At 39.6% G+C, this 20,917-nt stretch overlaps 1 protein-coding gene across 1 annotated transcript in view; it reads left to right on the forward strand.

Annotated features, from left to right (window-relative positions):
* NCOA2 (nuclear receptor coactivator 2) overlaps positions 1-20,917 on the forward strand; it is a 195,993-nt gene that overhangs the window by 143,179 nt on the left and 31,897 nt on the right. The window contains 10 exon segments of the mRNA XM_068932536.1: positions 1,249-1,426; positions 2,869-3,054; positions 3,974-3,993; positions 3,996-4,075; positions 4,159-4,223; positions 4,226-4,279; positions 4,282-4,299; positions 7,639-7,786; positions 9,986-11,255; positions 20,394-20,604. Coding sequence (XP_068788637.1) covers positions 1,249-1,426; positions 2,869-3,054; positions 3,974-3,993; positions 3,996-4,075; positions 4,159-4,223; positions 4,226-4,279; positions 4,282-4,299; positions 7,639-7,786; positions 9,986-11,255; positions 20,394-20,604 — 2,230 coding nt within the window.

Here is a 20,917-nt window from a genome sequence, read left to right on the forward strand (position 1 = left end):
GACCAGAGATGCAATGTCGCACGTTCTGGTTTGAAATTGAAATGTGAGCTAGCCGCTGGTTTAGTGATTTCCCACCAACCTTTAAAGAGGTGAATAAGCTGGGCAAAGCTGCAGAAGCCTGTATGGGTTGCATTTTTATTTAAATGCTTAAATTCAAAGCTGTGGTGGCTTAAGTTTAAATATATGTCTCTTATCTGCTCACATAACATAAAGAGTCAGATGCTCAAGTATTTCTGAAATGCACAATCATGTTTGCATCGTAAGAAAAAAAAGTATTATATATGAGAACCTCTTACTGATACTGAAATTTTTATTTTATCCTGAACAGGTAGAAGTGATGTAATATTTGGCTTAGGTTTCAGATAACGCACAGCAAATATCTTTGAAAGAATCTTTTAGTTAGGCTGTCCCTGTCACAAGTGACAAGGGGAGAAACGAATCGGCATAATTTAAGAATTATCTGAATTAGATAGTACCTTGCAGAAATTGTATGTGCTTTGGAATACCAAGGACCTAAGTTGTAAAGGTAGAAGATGGAAGTTCTTGTTCCCGTTCCCTGGACCGTGTATGGACTGAATTAAACTGGTGTCAAGTAAAAAACAAAAATAGTCCTGGGAGTAGGGATGCACCTCGCTGTCCTCCTGCTCGCTGTGTGCTCTGACCTGTTTGCCAGCATCAGGTTCCTTTTACCCTTCTCACCATTTAACGCCCTGGTTCTTGCGTTCCTGGCTGCGCGGGCCCCGCTTTGATGAAGACCCGTAGTGGGGGTGTGGAGAGAAAGCATTCCTCTTTCTTTCTTCCAGTGTTTTTTTGCCTATGTCAGCAAATCTTGTGATTTTTTTTTTTCCCCTAGACTTCAGGATAAATAAATACAGGAGTGAACAGGCTCTAGGTTTAACAGAACTAGGTTCTAGCATAGGTTTCCTAGTGTAATGTTTCCAGGCAGATAGGGAGCAAATCTCTTCTTCTTGTTTTGTTGCATATGTGGATTTCATTATTTTGCAAGATGTACGTCTTTCCGTGATTTTAAAGTGATTTGATGTAAGTAATTTTAGAGCCTCAATATGAAATGTTTACTTTGCTGTTAAAGACAAGACTGTAAGAACTGGGATGGATGCAGAAAGATTCAAATATATCTTCTGAAGGAAGTATTTATTTTCTGGATATCTTTTTGTTAATCTGGTTGTTTGGTGTTGTGTTTCTCTCTCTCTCTCTTTTTTTTCTCTATCTGTTTTTTTCCCCCCTCAGGCCCTAGATGGCTTCTTCTTTGTAGTGAACCTGGAAGGTAATGTTATGTTTGTTTCTGAGAATGTGACACAGTACCTAAGGTACAACCAAGAAGAGCTGATGAACACAAGCATATATAGCATCCTGCATGTAGGGGACCACAATGAATTTGTCAAAATCCTGCTGCCAAAATCTTTAGGTATATACATTTTCCTCATATCCTACTTATTTAACGTTGGTTTCATAAATCAGTGTTTAAATAACTTGAGTTTATGCCTGTCCGCTAATTATGTTTTCATCATATTCACTCTGTTTATTATTAATGTATCTGTAAGCTGTATGAATGATCTTTTTTTTTTTTCCCAAAACCATCTTCCACTCTTCCAATTTAGCTTCTTTGTTTAAAATTACTGATAGTCGCTCGTATTAACTGATATTTTTAATGGTTCTTTAGAGTGAATCCTTTGCAAGACAGCATGAGCTATGTGAATTCGCTGTTAGGTCTCTATCTAGGCTGGTTATTCTAAAAAAGGGCTCAAGAAGCGGGGGGTATTTTATGAAAAATTGGATAACTCCTTATGCTAAAAATTTTAGTTTTTGTTTTCATTCTCATCAGTATTTACCCTTCTCTTTTAAAAACTGGTTTTTGTTACCTGCAACTCTTTACATTCATACTGATACTGGTTTTAGTGTCGTAACTTTTTGGGAGCGGGGCTAAAAAGAGAGAGAAAGTGAATATAGGACACTTCTCATTTACTTGCACCAATTTAAAAATATTATGTAATTCATGTCAATTTTGTGACTTTACATATAAACCCTTCAAGAATTTAAAAAAAATGCAACCCTTTCAATGGCTAAAACCCGTAAATTACTACCTTTGTTGCCTTTTATGATTGAAGAGGACAGTGAAGAGTATTTTTAAATAATAACCTGCTATTTCCTTGCGTGCTGTTACATTAATTTGCTCTGACTGATGTCCAGTACCTATATTTGTGCATCCCAGGATTTTGTTTCCTTTTTTACTTACCTTAAGTACTGTGTTAGGGTTTTAGTTTTATCTACCACTGCACCCAGGTCATTCTCATCCCTTCCCAACTTCCCTGTTGTAGCTGAGTATATGTTATAATATATTCCTGATTGCTTTGCTTCCTGTTTCTATACAGTGCATATTACTTCCTTTTCTTTCTGTTTCTAATCTGGACATGAATTTATATATAGTCTTACTGTCTCTGTTGGGTTAATCACTTCTAAATGCAGTGGACAGATCCTACGTGCTGCCTTTTTTCTTCCAGGCACATAAGTTAATCTGATCTACCCAGTAGGGATTTCACGGTAGTCTATCACTTTTACATGCACCAATATTTAGACTTTCATTCTGCTTTTCTATCACTGGCATTATAAGTTGCTTGAAAGGACATGGTAGCTGAACAAATTAGACGGTGGAGCTTTTAAATGATAAGAACTTTACAAATTGCCTTGTTATGTGCTGGTTTGGGCTGTAATATTAAAAATACGGTGGTGTTGTTCAATGAGCTTGTTTCTCAACCAGTTTGCAAAACACCATGATTAATTTCCTGTGGATAAGCAGTAGAAATGACAGCAACCAGATTTATCTCACTCTGTACTCTTTGCTTTGCTCAGTGAATGGGGGACCTTGGTCTGGTGACACTCCTAGGCGTAATAGCCATACCTTTAATTGTCGGATGCTGGTAAAACCTCTTGCTGATTCTGAAGAAGGCCATGATAACCAGGAAGCACATCAGAAATATGAAACTATGCAGTGCTTTGCTGTTTCTCAACCGAATTCCTTCAAGGAGGATGGTGAAGGTAATTAATAAGCTTTGAATTTATGTTGCTACTTTCTCTTTCCATGCTTTCTGCAGTAGTTACAGGGCAGCAATTTCAGTGGAGTTGATAGTGATGCAAAGTTGATAAAGTGGCTTCTGAATCTTGAAAAATAGACAAATTTTTTCATGTAACTGTGGTTTTCTTTCATCTTGGAATATGAGTGTATACAACCAGCACGCACCCAATTGGTTCAGTTACAATAGTTTAAGTTGAGGTTAACTCCAGGTACATTAACGAGATACCCTGGTTTTGTACCACTGTAATTATAAGAAGAATGTAGCTGACTGGGAGGAAAGTTTCAATTGGCATTTTTTTGAGTTCTCAGAATGTGAAGATAATTGTGGTTCACCGTTTCCTTTACCATTTACTACTTCAGCAGGTAAACACCCTCAGATTGTATTCTAAGCACTCAGATAAGTGCTTAACTTACTATGAAGCTGCTTTCTCAGGGAAAGTAACTATTTGGGGCATATTTAAGCGATGTGGTTTAGAAAGTACAAAACCGTAAGTGTTGAAGAACTCCATGCATGCAGTATGTTGTTTTTGATTACTTATTTTCTGAGCTGTTGAGCTGCAGCTTTTTGCATAAACATGTGAAAGCAGATGTTTATATCTACATATATCCATAATTATGGGCCATGGTGGAGTACTTGCGTAAGTTTTCTTCCAAAAAAGTAAGCAAAATGACCTCTCCTCTGATGTTCAATGCTGTAAGAAATAGTGAAGATCTGAAACCATTCACTTCTATCTGTCCTTTCCTTTTATTGGTACAATAAGCTGTTCCATTTGGTCCAAACGGAATCAAAGGACTTGCACTTTTGAATTCTATTTGCAGAAGAAGAAAAAAAAGAATTCTTGCTTTTCTATACAAATTACTGAAGTAACATTTTTGTTTAAGATTTGCAGTCTTGCTTGATTTGTGTTGCAAGAAGAGCTCCAATGAAGGAAAGGCCTCTTCTTCCCTCATCAGAGAGCTTTACTACTCGCCAGGATCTACAAGGTATTGTGAAAATAAAGGCTCCTCCAGCCCCCCTCCCCCTCCCAAGGGTAAATTGCTATAATGAATGTTTTATCCAAAATCAGGCAAAATAACTTCACTGGACACAAGTACCATGCGAGCAGCCATGAAACCTGGCTGGGAGGATTTGGTGAGAAGATGCATTCAAAGGTTCCATTCACAGCATGAGGGAGAAATATCTTTTGCCAAGAGGCATCATCAGGAAGGTTAGGTTTCATATTTTTAGCACACTCTATATTTAAACTGTTTGTCATGTATATCTGTTTGTTGTGTTCTCTTTGTATTATACCTACGTGGAACAATCACGGGCTACTGACCTTTTTAAAAATATTTTCTCTAATGCACTGATGGCTCTCTTGAGAGAGATTTTCCACCATTCTCTCCATTTCCTCCTTAGTCTTCTTGTTATAAGCGTGCCATGTTGGTGGGTGCCTTAAATCTTCAGATCATTGCAATTATTTTAGAAAGACAGAAAGAAATGCTTTTCAGTGTTGTCCCAGATACCATTCACTACACATTATTCTTCAGAATCTCAGCTTACATGTTGCAGTTCATTGACCTATATTCCACTTCTCTTCAGAAATAGGCTTTTACTGTCATATTTGCTGTGAGAAACCCTCAGTGTGACTTACCAAAGATGCAGCGCTCAGGTTGTCTGGAAGCCTACACCATTTGCACTGTATCTAGTTGATCAGTGTTACAGGATACACCACAAGCACATCTACGTGATCAAGGTTATGGAAAATAAGATGTCGGACAGTACTGCATACGGAAAGGTTCCCCATGAGGTTTCTGTGGTAGAGAACGGGGATTTTTCTTTTCTTAAGGTCCCGTCATTGCTAATTCTAATAACACAGATCCAAACTGCAAAACAGATCAACACTCTATAATCCTCGTGAAAGTTCTTTTAAACCCAGTGGAGAATAACTGTGGAACAGTCCATTCCCAGGGCAAGAGCATCATAGATTGGGCTCATGTTTTTAGACCAAGGTTTATAGCTAGCCTATAAGGAATAGTACCATAGTCATTCAACAACTGGCATGCTGTCTTGGAGACTCAATTTTAATTGGAGTCTCCAATGATTCCACCAAATATACAAAAAACTTTAATCATCCAGCTTTAGTTAAGTGTTCTTCAAGATGTTCTGGTGTAATGAAACCTTCATGTTAGTTAGGAACTTCGGGGCACAAAAAATACCATAATATTGTATATAACAGCTTTTGGGGTATATACAGTAGGAGAGCTAATAGTTCACAACCTGAGGCTGTGATTTCAGGTAGAGCTGAAGAATATAGTATGCAATTAAAATTATTATAAGGACTAAGAGAGCATTTTCACAGTAAGCATTTGCCTGTGCCGAAGGTAATTTAGGAGCTTCTGTTATGGCATCCAGCCACTTGTTATTTCAGTCCTCAAATTAGCAGCTCCTTCATTTAGTGCGGGTGTTGGAGTGGGTCCTCTCTAAACTATTTCTGAAATGATGAAAGTATACATATTTGGGGGTTTAGCTGCACCATTTTGCAGGAAAGGCTCTGTGTAGTATTAGTCTGAATGAGGGGGCTCTTTACTTCTTATAGAAGTAAAGAGTGTAAGTGATAAGACAAAGAGTGACAAGAAGCTCTGGAATTGTTTTGCTGCCAAAGGATCCAACAGTAGAGAGGAGTAACGACTGAAACGTCTCCTTCCCGTGCGCTGTAGGATGGAGAAGCAAAACAGAGTGTATTTTGGTCAGTAGCGTCTTTGTGTTTGACTGAAAAATACCTTGCATTTTTTTTACTTACGTTAGGCTTTTGTTATGGTTTGGAAATAGAAGGAAATAAAGGAAAGATCTCCTGCGTGGAGTGTCACAGTGGAAAAAAATTTCAGCATCAGCTTCATAAACAATAAGAAATGCAAACCTTTCACATTAATTCTCAATATAAAGTACAAAATATATGGCAAGTTTTTATTGGCCACAGTCAGAAAAATAGCATTTCCTCAAGAGGAATACGGAAACATTCTTGTTTGCTTAAAGAATTAGTTTGGAAAATGATTTAAGTAGAGATTTCACTTGTATCCTGTTGGCATTGAGCGCTGGAATTTCCTGATGGGGTATATGCTAAAGCTAAGAGCTTTGGACCTTCTGGTGCCCAAAGGTTAAACTGAAACAATGACATACCTAACAGTGAAATTTTGCTCTGTATTGTTTCAGAGTGGTAGGGTTTTGTTTTTCTTTACATTTTTACTCTGAAAAAGCCCTTCTGGTTGTTTAAATTGTGCTTCCTGTTTTCTCACTGCCTAAATAATACTTTAAAACCTTGCAGAACAATATATAACAGTGGGGGGACAGGGAAGGAAAGCGATCGTAACCAGTACTGCAAGCGGGAAAGGTCTGTTAGCTCTGTAGAGGAGACTTTTTTAAAAAGCCACTCTTGGAAAGCCGTGTCGTTTTATTATGACAGGAAAAATTAAAAAGCAAGCAATGAAATGAAGATCAGATAATATTATTAAATAAAAAACACAGAATATTTCTCTATATGAAAAAATAGGAAATTAAAATTATTTATAGTGCTTTCGTTCCTATTTTTCCTCCTAAATAATTATATGGACAGGAACCTTGTGAAGCTGACTATTTGCCTCCTGCAATATCTACATTCCCAATGTAATAGCTTCTGGACTAGAAATTGAAAATGATTATTAGCCTTGTTTCATTGATGGCAAAGAGTAAGCAGTATAAGAAATGTTTGAAGTTTTTATTTTTCCTAACGTTATTTTTAGTTTTTAATTAAAGAGATGTCACAGGGAGCTGTGGGAGCTAGAGAATTGAATTTGGCGGAGTTCAGATTTACATCGAAACCCAACAGCTGCAGAATGTGTGTAGTGAAATAAACTCCAGTCCTGAAATGTAGTCATATCTAACGCTGGAGAAGGGTAGCAGAGGCCCAATTTTAGTTTAGGTAATTATATTTGTAATTTATTTGAGCTACAAATTTTTTGCTTCTTCTTTAAAAAGTAATAATTGCTTATTCCACCTGTTCTTATTTCTAATTCTTCCCATGTAAGAGATATATGAAATTTTTAAATTAAAGAAGTAGTGATAGTGACTGTTACAAGATTATTTAAACAGGCAATAAGGAGGAGAAGGTAGAGACTAATGAGAAGAGATGATCTAGAAACTGGAGACATTTATATTAAACATCTAGTTTTAGCTGATACAGATGAAAAAATGTATGAGCAACAAAAGGATTTAGAGACGTAGCAGAAGAAAAGGGAGATAGACAGCAAGCACTTCCTGACCCACTCCTGAAATATTTTGTGTTTCACAATATCTGTCCTGTTACTATTGTCAGTTCTTAGAATTTTTTTTTCCTTGATCGCTCTGCGCTGAGCTCCTTTATTTTATATGCATCACATCTATTTATTTTCAAAATTCTTCTTCTGATTTCCTGAAAAATTACACAGCGTCTGTGGTATCAGCGTTGATGGATTTAGAACGTCAGACCTTGTGCGTATAAGATACTTGCATCATAGTTTCTTATTAATTCTGTTATTTTGCTTCCTTGCAGTGCTGAGGCAGGGACTAGCATTCAGTCCTGTTTATCGGTTTTCTTTGTCCGACGGCACTATAGTTTCTGCCCAAACGAAGAGCAAGCTCATCCGTTCTCAGACTACTAGCGAACCTCAGCTTGTAATCTCCTTGCATATGCTTCAAAGGTAATCTTTGTGAGTTTATTACACCCACTTTCTGCAGTGAGATGGGTAAAATGCAAGGTTACCGAAGTAAATAACTTTTTTTAGACTGATAGACATTCAGTTGACCTAGAACTGATAGCATGAAAACAAAGTGAGTTTTTGAAATCAACACTTACAGCAGGAACAGACGGGAAGATGATTTCAGTAGTTACACAGATCACATGCTGGATTTTCACATCAAGATCTGCCATTAAACCTTACAAATTATTCTTTAACCTCATGTTGTTAATTTCAGTCTTTCAATTTCCTGTATTTTGCGTAGTAGACACCAGAAACTTTCCAGATGTAACTAAATCTTGAAACATTTGAAAGATTAAATTCCTGTAGTTCAGAATCAGTCTTATGTTAGGCATGGGTGGTCTTTAAATAATATATTGTGATTGTTAGAACCGCATTTTGGAAAAAACACGTATTTTAAGGTTCTTCTTTCCTCATCTTTTTCGGGGCTTGGAGTAGTGATTTCAGGCAAGTAATTCTAAGAAATGCCACCACTCTTAGTTACAAAAATGAAAAAGGCACAGGTGATGTCAGGGATGAATAGTCACTGGCCTAAGAACTTAAAAATAAAATTTGAATTAAGTCATTGCATGTACTGATATACTTGTGTCAGATTTTGTTTCAGATTTTATTTGCTGGTTGTAATTACAGTGCTGTTTCCCTGTATCCTCAGTACTACTTGTTTGAGAAGAAGAAAACAGCTCCAAATGTATTAGAACTGAAACCATTGTACAGAGACTGAAGATTTGGAAAGAGACCTAACCAAAACCTTTTTATAAATTTCAAATTTTGTTTTGTTTGGATCGGTGAATATGTTTGATATTTCATGAAGTGCTGGCCTTTAAATTTAAAAAAAGCACTGTTTAGTTAAAAATTCTACTTATAAATATTCTCATTTTTTTAGCAGAACACTGATAATATTGTAATATAGTAAGCTTTATTGTAATGTAGTAAGCTTTTAAAAATCCACCTCTCTTTTTACAGTTAACATTCACCTTTGCCTGTATGCCTAAGCTAACAAACACAGAATAACAAGTTTCCCTACTATGTGTGTTTTAATTCTTCTTCTCCTGCATTGGCAAAATGGGAAGGTTTGTCTGCACTTACTCTGTGCAAGCAGGAATGTTTCTAATCTAACTGAAAAGCATAAACCAGAAACGTTCCATTAGTATTTGTTTTTGGAAGTCCACATTTGATTTGATTTGTCTCAGAGGCTTATTTTTTTCTTCCTAATCTCTTTGACTGTGTCTTTTTTATACCTCTTAGCATTTGAGAATATGTCGGAATTATTAGGTGAAATCTTTAGCACAGAAGTTAAAAGTATCTTGCATCCTCACATAAACTGGTTAAAGTGTGCTAAGGAAAGGAGAAGTGCCTTCTAGGTGCCCTCACAAAAGCTTTTCCCTTGTGTATCTCCTCTCCGTTTCCTCCCCCTTATAGCCTTCATCTCTAAAATATGATTTTCAGCTTGTATGTATGTATGTTTTTTCTTTCTTCCTCTTTTTTTTTTCCCTAAATGTCTGCGCCGTGTTAGATTACTAACACACTGGTCCCATTCTGAGGTAGTATCCAGTAGTTTTCTTGGCTCACATACTTTTTGGAGCGGTAAGCAGTATCAAAATACTCTGGCAGTGCAGAAATGTCACTTTTTAAACTTGCTTTTCACAATGAACTTGGTGGGCACATAGCCCACTGCAGGCTTGTGATAAGGGTAGCTCATAGAAATTCAAAACTCCAGAAAACAGCTGTCTACAGCTGTCCTGTAAAACATTTATTTGGTTGGGTCATAAGATGAGATTTCTCTCTTTTAATAGAAGTTAGCCCTTGCTGTATTGTAAAGAAAAGATATACTTTATATGGAGAGAGTCTGAAATTATAACCTGTCTGCATTTCTAATGACCGTCATTTAAATGAGGTATAATTTTGTTTTTCCTCTAGTCCACTGATTTGTTAATGAGCTACTGAAGAACCGTACTGTTAATGTGCAGCCGTGTTGGTAGTTGCGTATCGCTTTTGTCAAATTGTCGATTTATTTTTAATTGTAGGTTTGTTGTGTTATTTTAAAGTGAGGTTTGGGGTTTTGCTTCTTTTTTTGAAATGTAATTGCAAGTTGGCCACTGTCATTTTAGCTAATAGGTTGTTTTTCTTCCCCTTGCCACATAGAGAGCAGAACGTCTGTGGAATGAATCAGGACTTGACTGGACAAGGAATGGGAAAGATATTGAACCCAATTAGCTCCAGCAGCCCTGCCCATCAGGCCATGTGCAGTGGGAACCCAGGTCAGGATATGACCATCAGTAGCAATATAAATTTTGCCATAAATGGCCCAAAGGAACAAATGGGCATGCCAGCAGGCAGGTTTGGTGGTGCAGGGGGAATGAACCATGTGTCAAGCATACAAGCATCCACTCCTCAGGGTAGTAACTATGCACTAAAAATGAATAGTCCCTCACAAAGCAGCCCTGGTATGAACCCCGGGCAGCCAAACTCTATGCTTTCCCCACGGCATCGTGTGAGCCCGGGAGTGGCAGGAAGCCCTCGAATCCCACCCAGTCAGTTTTCCCCTGCAGGAAGCTTGCATTCACCTGTGGGAGTTTGCAGCAGCACAGGAAATAGCCATAATTACACCAACAGCTCCCTGAACGCGCTTCAGGCCCTCAGTGAGGGCCATGGAGTTTCGCTTGGCTCGTCGTTGGCTTCGCCTGACCTAAAAATGGGAAATTTACAAAATTCCCCTGTGAATATGAATCCTCCCCAGCTGAGCAAGATGGGAAGCCTGGACTCTAAAGACTGCTTTGGACTTTATGGGGAGCAATCCGAAGGTACAACTGGACAAGCAGAGAGCAGCTGCCATTCAGGAGAACAGAAAGATAATGCCGACAGCAACCTGCCACCGGTTGTCGGTGGCGAGAGACCTGATGGACAGAATAAACTGCATGACGGAAAAAGCCAGACAAAGCTCTTACAGTTGCTGACCACCAAATCGGATCAGATGGAGCCTTCGCCGTTGTCCAGCACGATGGGAGACGTTAGCAAGGACTCCGCGGGAGGGTTGTCTGGGTCTGGTTCAGCACATGGAACCTCGCTCAAGGAGAAGCATAAAATTTTGCACAGACTATTGCAGGACAGCAGTTCTCCTGTAGATCTGGCCAAGCTCACAGCTGAGGCCACAGGCAAAGAACTGAACCAGGAGTCCAGTAGCACAGCTCCTGGTTCAGAGGTGACTGTTAAGCAGGAGCCAGCGAGTCCTAAGAAGAATAATAATGCACTACTTCGCTACTTGCTAGATAAAGATGATACTAAAGATATTGGTTTACCAGATATACCCCCAAAACTGGAGCGGTTGGACAGTAAGACAGACCCTTCCGGTAGCACAAAGTTAATAGCTATGAGGACGGAAAAAGAAGAGATAAGCTTTGAGCCTAATGAACAGGTAAGACATTCTTTGGATTGTGTGTAAATCAGATGTGCTAGGCCTGCATTTCTATTTTATTTTTTTCCAGACTTCCTTTAAGAATAATTCCTTGACACCTGAAGAGGCTATTGATAAGTAAACTGTTACCTGTCCTCTGCAATCCAGTCTTGACTCAATTTTCCAGGTCATGTTTAGTAAGTTGTGATCATTGCTCTTGTCTGAAAGAGCAGACCAGCTGTGTGATGGAGACTCTGCTGGGAAGGAGATGGATCACACAGGGACTAAAAGCTAAGGTAACCTTTCCCAGCTGGTAGTCAGAGTAAGAGGAAATACTGGTAATTGCTGGTTAATACTAATGTATTCACAGCTCTTCCTGTACTATTTCCCACAGGCTGCTATTGAAACGTTGCGGGCTAGAGGGGCTTTTGGCCTAACCCGGCATAATAACTGTACTTCTGCCATGTAAAGCAGGTTCATGCTCAAGGGCAGGAGCTGTTTGAAAGGGCTGATGCAAACTTTATATTACTACTCTTTGTATTATACTTTGTCTGCAAATTAAAATCAAGGCAAATAGACTTCCTGTGTTTCTGTGCCAATTAGGGGTTTTTTATTTTTGTTTGTTTGTTTTTTTTAACTTAAAAAGTTTATGTATTCAACCAGTTCCTGTAGATGGTTAATTGTTCAGAGCCCTGATCATATCTTCCTGTGTGCGGCTATTTGCCTAGAATTTTTATTCAGAATTTCTCTGTAGTCTGTGCAAGATTACTTTGCTGTGCAGCCCAACTACTAATAGACTGTATGTTGTTAGGCTCTGTGCTAAAAAGTGCTGTTTCGCTGGCCTCCGTGTGGAATTCGCTTCCAAAAAGCATCTTATTCATGTCACCCAGAATCATCAGGTTTTCAGGGCTTTGCAAAAATAGTGACACTGTAGAAGCAATTTACCACTTCAATATTAGTGCTTATTTTATTTATAAAATGGATAATTACACTATCAATTTTAGCATAAGGCATTTTCTGGGGAGTTTATAAGCAGCTGGAGTTAATGATCCTTAGCTTTGCCCTATGCTATCAACTCTCCCAGCTGGTCATTAATCCCTAGACAGTGCCCTGTGCATGACACCTTAGTTTGTAAATCATGATCAGATCGAACATTGCGTAGAAGTGCAAGACTCTCTTTCACAGCTGTATCCTTCACTTTCACAATATAGTGTATTTTTAATGTGCTGATTGGGCTTGGACTTGTTTATTTTTATGAATATAGTTTATATTTACTATTGTGTGTTTATATATATAGATAAATAATTTTTAGGGGTTTTTTATATTACATTTTAAGGCTGAGGATGGATAGACCACATTTTCTTAGCCCTGAATCACAGCACTGGCTTTTTTTAACTTTGTTGTTTCAGTAAGCTCCGTTAGACCAGTTGACGATTTTCACAACAGTGGTCCTAATCACAAAACCTAGAGGCCAAACGTACTACACTGCATTGTTATAATCGCAGTTATCTAAGCTTTTTCTCAGATTACTTTACTACTTTAATTTCAATAGGACCTAACAGGTATTGCCATTATGTAGGAGCAATTGTAATCTTTCAGTCCTTCCTATGCATTAGAGGGAAACTGAGCCAAAATATGCTATTTTCTTCAGGGATTAGTCCTCAAGCCTGGATGTTAGTTTAATTCTGCATACCGCTACTCTGTTGTAGTGCCTTAGATATAACTAGGGAGGGAGTGTTCAGATCTCAGTGAGAACTTAGTGCTTTGTTAGGCCAAGAAAACATTGATATCAAGAAGTTCACAGCTAAGCTGGCAAGAATAAATTATTGTAAAAATGACAAATTTAATTCAGTTCTTAGTTCAATCCTTATGCGTTGAAGTCGATGGCATTACCTAAGACAACACTGGATTGAAGACAGAGATACTTTGATTCCCTAGAATGTGATCCTGGACAAGAACGAAGAATTTGGTAGTCACCAAAAAATTTATGATCGTGTAAATAACTGATTAGAACAAAATCATGACTTCTCGATATTTTTCTTCCCAAGAATTAAAATTTTCAGTTTCGTGATCTCTGTGGACTATCCAAATAACAGCTTAGAAATAGCTGTTAAGAACCCATTTACAAAGCGTAGGTCTTGTCCCCTGTAAGAAGTTAAGTATGCAGTCCAAGCCAGCCCTGTAAGCTCCCTGTATGGTTTATGGAAAAAGAGAAAAATCATTCCCGGGGAGGAGGATCTATATTATCCTAAAGTGTGTTTAAAATAGGTAAGGTAAATTGCTCTCTCAATGTTATCGTTGACTAGTAGTAGTCTAGACAACTAGTTTAAACTAACTGCCTTACCTTTTCATGACTAAAAATAGACAAGCTGAGTCTCACCTTAAATGTAATCGTGTAACTGTCAACTAAATTTAAAGAAAGAGACTTCTTCAAGTATTGCTAACCTCAAGCATTTGAAAGTCAGGCCGCCGACATAATGATCCTCATAAAAATGAATAGTATATTGACTTTTTAGGCTTCATGATTTAGAGCTCAAGGGGAGGATTGAGGGGACTGGATTATGGACTGTAGATGTGCTGCGTTTTCTTAAAATTTGAAGACAAAGGTTCCCTCTCAGGAGCGACAGGAGCTGGAGCTAAAAGAAGGTCCAGACATTGGGACTGTAAGAAAAACGCAGAGTAATGTAAGAGTCATGATAGTAATAAGGGCTGAAGTACTGGGGCTTAATGAGCGTTTGGGTAAGGAGAAGTCAGTAGCAGCAGTTGTTCTGTAAGAATACTGACACTGGGGCTTTTGTTGTTGCTGTTGGTTTTTTATATAATTTTCAAACCTATTTAAAATTCAGTGAAACGTGGAGTTAAATAAACAGGAGAAATCCAACATGGAGAAGGAGAGGAAATGGTGAGGAATATGAAATAATGTAAGCATTTTTCTAGCTGAAGGCCAAGACTTTAAACAAATAACCACTTTACCCCAATTATGAAATCACTGAAAATATTTAGCATCAAAACCTTCGCAGCTTTGGAAGACGGTCTCCCACAGGAAGTGCTCGCTGCCTAAATTTAGATCAAAGCTGGAACTATTTAGCACCGGACTAGAACACAGATTCTTGTTCTAAATTCTTCCATCCTCCTGCGTCCTTTTCCCTCCCCCCGCTTCTTCCTCCTTGGTGTAAAAATTAGCCGTGTGCTTGTGTTACCTATTTTGCAGGTTTATTTAAAACTTATCCTCCCGGAGGAATGCTGTATTTTTAAGTAATTAGTCACCGGAGCGTGCAGCTTCGCTGGAAATGGTAGCAGCGAAGCAGTAGTGGCGTGGCCTCTGCCCGAGGAGGGACCGGGGCGGTCTAGGGCAGAAGAGCCGTTACGTGTTCTCCTTTTACTTTTGGTGTGACTTTCTGCAGAGGAAATGCCTTGAAGTGTACCACTGTGAGCTAAAAATAGCAGTCTTCTAGGTAGCGTGTTTAAACATACGCTTCTCCGGAGACCAGCAACTGACAGGAAACCTTTCGCAAATGGGAGAGGGGATAGTGCCAGGGCCTCTCTGCCTTTCTCCCCGCCTCGGTGTGGAGGCGATGCTCCTACCCGAGCCCTGTTGGACTGACGGCACTTCCAGCTAAGGCGGCTCTGGGGGAGAGGGTGGGCAGGAGAGGCGAGGCAGGGCTTTTCCTACGGCAACAGCAGTCGCGGGACCGTTGCTGTCGAGTACCACGAGTGCTCGTACCAGCCTCCGCTGTTAAAATAAGGAAGGCGGCAGAAATAACGACTCCTGATTTGCCCCAGATTTGTTCTCTAGGTCTTCCCTTAGCAGTAAGCCTGCTTCCCCCTCGCTTTGCCTGCGCTCGCGAGGCTCTGCTGTGCGCAGGCTGTCGGTCTAGCTTCACCTGGCCCCCTCCTTCCCTGTACATCTCCAAAACACTGGATTTTGTCCTGCACGTGCTGTTGCTGGTCCAAAGCAACCAGCATACCGATCAGCCAGTTCTTCATATTCCCCCCCGCACCCCGCAAAATCCAAACAGCACAATGCAAAGCCTGAGCAATCGTTGCTCTTTACCTTAGTGGTAGCAATAATTGGATCTCTGTCATCTACAGTACATCGCACAGTAATACTTTAGAAACATTGCTTATTTGAGGTTGCTGTTCTTTGTGAAGTCTGACTGAAATCGGCCAACAGCTTGGGGGGGAAAAAGAGAGTGAAAGCGTGGGGCAAATCACAGAAACATCATGCACTGAGTGTTGTCATGTATTGCCGTACGAAGGAAACATTTTGGTTAGCTGTGTTATTTTGCACTACAAAACTGTTTTGCAGAATTGGATGTGGATTGTTATATTCCTATGATGGATGAAGAAACCAAGATATATACCTTTGAAGTGACTTATTCTCTGAGCAAGCACTTGGCATAGTGTGGAATGAAATCCTGTCATCTCCAAGTGAGCTCTCCTTTTCTTTTAGCCAGCAGACAATAGAGTCAGTCCGTTTGTCTGACAGTGACATTGTAATGCTGCTGTTCCCACTAGCGTTGTGCTGGAGATCTTCAGGAACGTGTAACAGTCGGGTCTTCCCAATACTAAAATGTTTTCTTTACACATGACCCTCATCCTCCCAAAATCTATTTCTTAATGTCCAGAATCCACCAGGTTGATGAAGGAGGTTTGCTGCTGCTTTGACTTCTATTAAAACTTGAGAGTGGGGATTGCATTTTCTGAACAGTTTTTAGTCAGAACTCTACAAACCTACCTCCAGAAGTTGGTTGTAGATTGTCCTTATAATAAAACAGGGTTTCTAGCCAAGTGTGTGCTGCTTGCAGTTGGGGGAGAGAAAGACTATATATATTGTTTCCACTTCTGATTTACTTTTTTCCTCCTTTTTTAATCTATGGCTAGTTTGGAGCTGAGGGTTGTTTTTGCTTACCTTTTTTGGTCAAAACATTTTGCCTGTGCTAAGTAGGGTAATGAAACTTAAGAGTGTATAAAGCAGGTGTAGTTTCAGGTTGTAGCCCCACCACAAGGCACTCGGTTTTAAGAAGAGAGTCCTAGATACCTCATCCATAGTCATACATGCTTGTAAGGAAAATAGACAAAGCCGAGAGAGACTGAACTTCAGAACCGCGTCAGTGCAAGCTGTGGGCATTGCCCGTGGCAGGAAGGAGCTCCAGAGAGTACAATTTAGCATCTTTTCTAGTCCTTCATAAGCCATGGAAAGAGTCCTTCAGTGGAAGCTAGATTTTGAAATGGCACGATTTGTAAACCAAACTTAGCGGTTAGGTGAACTTGCATTCAGTAGACCTGAAATAATTTTTAAAGTAATTACGTTTTAATCTATGTTTTTCTACATAATGGTGATCAGCACTTTAAAAACTAGGTATTTTTTAAAATACAAAAATATTTCTAAACATGATCTACCTAGAGTTTTCTGGGATTTAGTGTCTCAGTTCTATGGAGGTTGCTGTAATTGCATTGCTTAAAGATAGTGAAAATATGTGCACAAGAACTTTCTTGTGATACTTTGTGCTTTTATCAGGATTTTTTTTTTTAATTCATGACAAATAATTGTATTACAGGGAGTTTAGGGTGTGCCTTCTATTTACATAAAGTTCGATTTAGGCCATTAACAAAATAAATATGGACTATGAATAAAAGAAAAATCCCATGAAACTCACCGAGTAAATATTTAAATGCTTGTTTCTGCACATATGGTGCCATTTGAGGGCGGGTTTGGAAAGACTTAGGCGACCCTAACAGCTTGGTGTTAATTCTAAAACCAAAACTGTCTTGGAACTTCTGCAGCAGTTGAGAACCCTGATCTCATCAGAAAAAAAATCCAGATAAAATATGAGATAATGATTATGTTAAAGGAAAAGAGGAGGGTTGTGTATTTCTGTTATAATACTTCTGTTGTAATTGGCCTTTCTTTGCCACTTCCTGAGAGGAATTAACAGCATCTTGGGGAAAGCAGTTCTATGACACGTTTGAATCAATAAGTTTGTCCCTGTTTTTTTAATGCCTGATGTTTAAACAAAGAATTACTCTAGCCTGAATATTTAAAAAAAAAAAAAAAAAAAAACAAATTCTCCCCCAGAACACAAAGAAAAAAACCCTGCAGCACGTAAAACCTGCCTTTACTGTTGTCTAAAATATGTTTGGTGAAGTCCATATGTCTTAGTTCCCCCAAAGGCTGTTGAATCACCCTTTTATAATTTACGACGCTCAACATCAGTCTCCTTTACCAGATCGTTCAGAACTCAACATGTAGCTTCTGTGAACATTTCTTGCCTGTCTCTTGGAGTGCCTTTTTTGAATCTGCCTGCCACCTTTCCCCGTAACAATTTAGATTTCTTATAGCCACATTCAGATTCCTCCTGGCTCGACCTTTTCTGCTGGTGCGCGGTTTGTAAGTGCCTGGAAGGTAACGCGTCAGCATGGGGATTTGTCAAGAACAGGTAGTGTCAGACCAATCTGTTTTCCTTCTGAAACAGTGTAAATGGGCTTTTTGGCATGAGAGAAGAAGCAGTTTGTGTCATGTGTCTTGGTTTTAGTAAGGCTTTTTGGCACAGTTACTCTTGACATTCTCATAAGCAGATTAGAGTTGGATGGTCAAGATGAAACTGCTCTGAGTAGTTTCAGGAAGCTGCTTGGAAGTGCTTACACACCAAGTACTTGTTTAAAGATTCGCTGTCAAAATGGAGGGGTACTGCAGGAGTTATCTTCATTGGTGACCTGATGATAGAATAGAGAGTATACTTGGGAAAGCTGCATGTGGCACTTGAATATATGCAAATGCACTGGAGGAGACGGAATTCAAATTCGGTGGCGACTAGGAGATAGGGAGTAAAAATCTTAAGAGTGTTCAGGATGAACAAATGCTATTTGCTACAACTAGTCAGGAAGTCAGGAATAATCAACTGCACAAATTTTAAAAAAAAAAAAAAAGTGGAACAGCTGGTTATATCGCACTTTTTCAGAACTGTGTCCGAGGTGATAGTGACGAGAGGAATGAGGGTCAGCGATGTCACCTAGTGCAAGAAATCACCAGCTATCCTGGAATATACCAAGGAATGTGCGTAGAATAAACTCTCTGCTTTGTCCAGCACTTGCAAGGCGTCAGCTGAGGTACCGTCCTGGGCGCTGCACTTCCACAAAAATGTGGATCAATTCAGGACAGCGCACAGGGGCTGCAAGAATAATAGAAGGTCTAGAAGACAGGCTCTGTGCTAAGAGGGAAGTTTGAATGAGTTGAGATTGTTTAACCTCAGCCTAAAAACCACAGAGGCGAATACCAGCCTTCAAATACACAAAAGGTTAGAAAAAGAAAGGGGAACACAGTTTGTTCTCCAGATGCAAAACAGGACAGGAAGGAAGGGCCTACGTTTCAGTGAGGAAAATTTTGTATCAACCTTGAGGAAAAACATTTTAATGGTAAGGATGGCAGAGTGCTTGAAAGAAATTCCCTGAGGAAGCTGTGGATTTTCTTTCACTGGACATGTTTAAGAAGATATGAGCTGCTGTTGGGAACAGCATCTACTGATTTTGCCTTGAGGCTTTAGTTTTCTTCTAGTCCACTGATTCTGTGATTTCCCATCATTTTGCCAAAAACATCAGCCTCTGGATCAGCCCACCCGCTCCCTTGTAGCGGAGTAAACTCTTCCTTCTTTTGCACCATATACTCTGATCTGTTAGCCTAGGAAGTCATCTGGAAGGAGTAAAGAGTAATACCGTGTTCATCTGCATTAAATCATCCAAAAAAATTTTGTAGAGATTTAACCTAGATGCATCTTAGCTACCTTTGAATAAAATAGCTCAGCTCCCCAGGAGCAGGTTAACTGGCAGCATGAGTTCAGTACAGACTCTCATACTCTGCTTCGTAGCTGGACTGAGAACCCTCGGTGGCTGGTTTAAGCCGTCTCAGGTTTTTCTACACTGCCCTGTGATCTGCAGAATAAGCCTACTGCAGATAAGAAAGTAAGTGCACAATGTAGCAGTAGGAAGAAAAAAACCAGGAAGAATTGTATTTCTCATGTGTGTAAGCTTCCGCTGTTATTTTTCTGTTCCCTAGCCGTCATGTATGTTCAGCCACCCTCTGCCTCTCCTTTGTGTTGGTAGAATTCCTAATGAAGGCATTAAGTCTGAGTAGATTTTTCTTAGAAATACTGTCAGAAAATATTTTCTGTGCAGCTTGGTGGAAACTGAGACCGTACTGCTTATTTGTTATTACTCTTCAAAAGAGTTTTTTTAGTCTTGCATGTTGCAAGTTCTGGAACTGGATAGATGGTAATAATTTCCAAGTTTCAATGAGCAAAAGATTTTAATTCTGAGTGTTTAGAGGCAGAGAAGTTGACAAAATACTAATACTGGTGAAAACGGGTATTTTTAAGAAAAACATACAAGTCAATTTTTCTGTTGGTATGGGATGGACTTAGATTTTTTGCCATCTTTATGTTTATGCTATTCAGTTGAATATAATTAGGTAACTTTTTTTCTTGCTGCAGAGATGTAATTTTCACTTACTTGGATAGGTGTGAGAAAAATAAATTCTGAAATCTACTAACTAATTGACAATTGTTAATTTATAGAACTTCATTGCATTACATATTTCTCTCCAGTTAATTGCTGTAGAGTTATTTAGTGTTACCTTTTCTAATGTAATGAAGAAAATATGTATGGAGAATTGTTTCAGCCATGAAGCAACTTTTCCGTCATACACACTTTTAATCAAGTCATAAAGAGACTAGAAATACGATTGTGCTGAAAGGAATATTTGTTATACCCACATAAATCTCCATCTTCATCACTGTTGGATGTCTCTTTCTGCCAAATTATGCATGCTGTCTGTACTGGTCGTAGAGTGCATAGCGAGCATCCTCCCGGTTCCCCTTTGCACGAGGTACGTATAGTGCGGCTGTCTGCACTTCCTGACGCTGGGGTGTGAGCGGGGCACAAATGCTACGGGCAGCACTAGTTCCCCAAACGCAGGGTAACGAAGCCCTGGAAGCATGCACAGGCTCTTCTCTACAACCTAGTAAGCTTCCTCCACCCCAGGCGTCTTGGAGGAAACATCTCAAGTCTCTGCGGGCATAGCACTTGCTCATTACTTCACGCCCTGGAAGAGCAGGGACGTCATCAGCAGATGAGCCACAACGTGTGCTCTTTTTTTCCTCGCAGCCAGGCAGCGAGTTGGACAACTTGGAGGAGATCCTGGATGACCTACAGAACAGCCAGTTACCGCAGCTTTTCCCCGATAGCCGAGCAGGCGCGCCAGCAGGCTCGGTTGACAAGCAAGCCATCATCAATGACCTCATGCAGCTCACCAGTGACAGCAGCCCCGGCACGTCTGTGGGCACCCAGAAACCAGCAATGAGGATTTCACAGAGCAGTGAGTTTGCCTTATGCGAGTATCCGGAAAAGACCGAGAACCCAAAAAGTCGTTGTTGTGGTGCCTCTAGGTCGGCCAGGCTAGAAACTAGACAATTTTCCAGCATTTTCTCATTGTCTGTGGTGAGATGGCGCCATCTGCGGTTGTGTTATTTTGAAACGCATTTGGAGAGTGTATATAATTCGCATAGTGTGCTGGAAGTCGGTGCCCCTTTGAGGAGTTTTGTGAGCTACTCTCAAAATAACATCTTTCTGTCAGAAAATATGACACCTGCTATGGTTATATATTACGCTAGTATTGTGAGGCTTTTCAG

Source organism: Struthio camelus, chromosome 2 (genome assembly GCF_040807025.1).
Source record: "Struthio camelus isolate bStrCam1 chromosome 2, bStrCam1.hap1, whole genome shotgun sequence".
In the NCBI taxonomy this organism is placed as follows: Eukaryota; Metazoa; Chordata; class Aves; order Struthioniformes; family Struthionidae; genus Struthio; species Struthio camelus.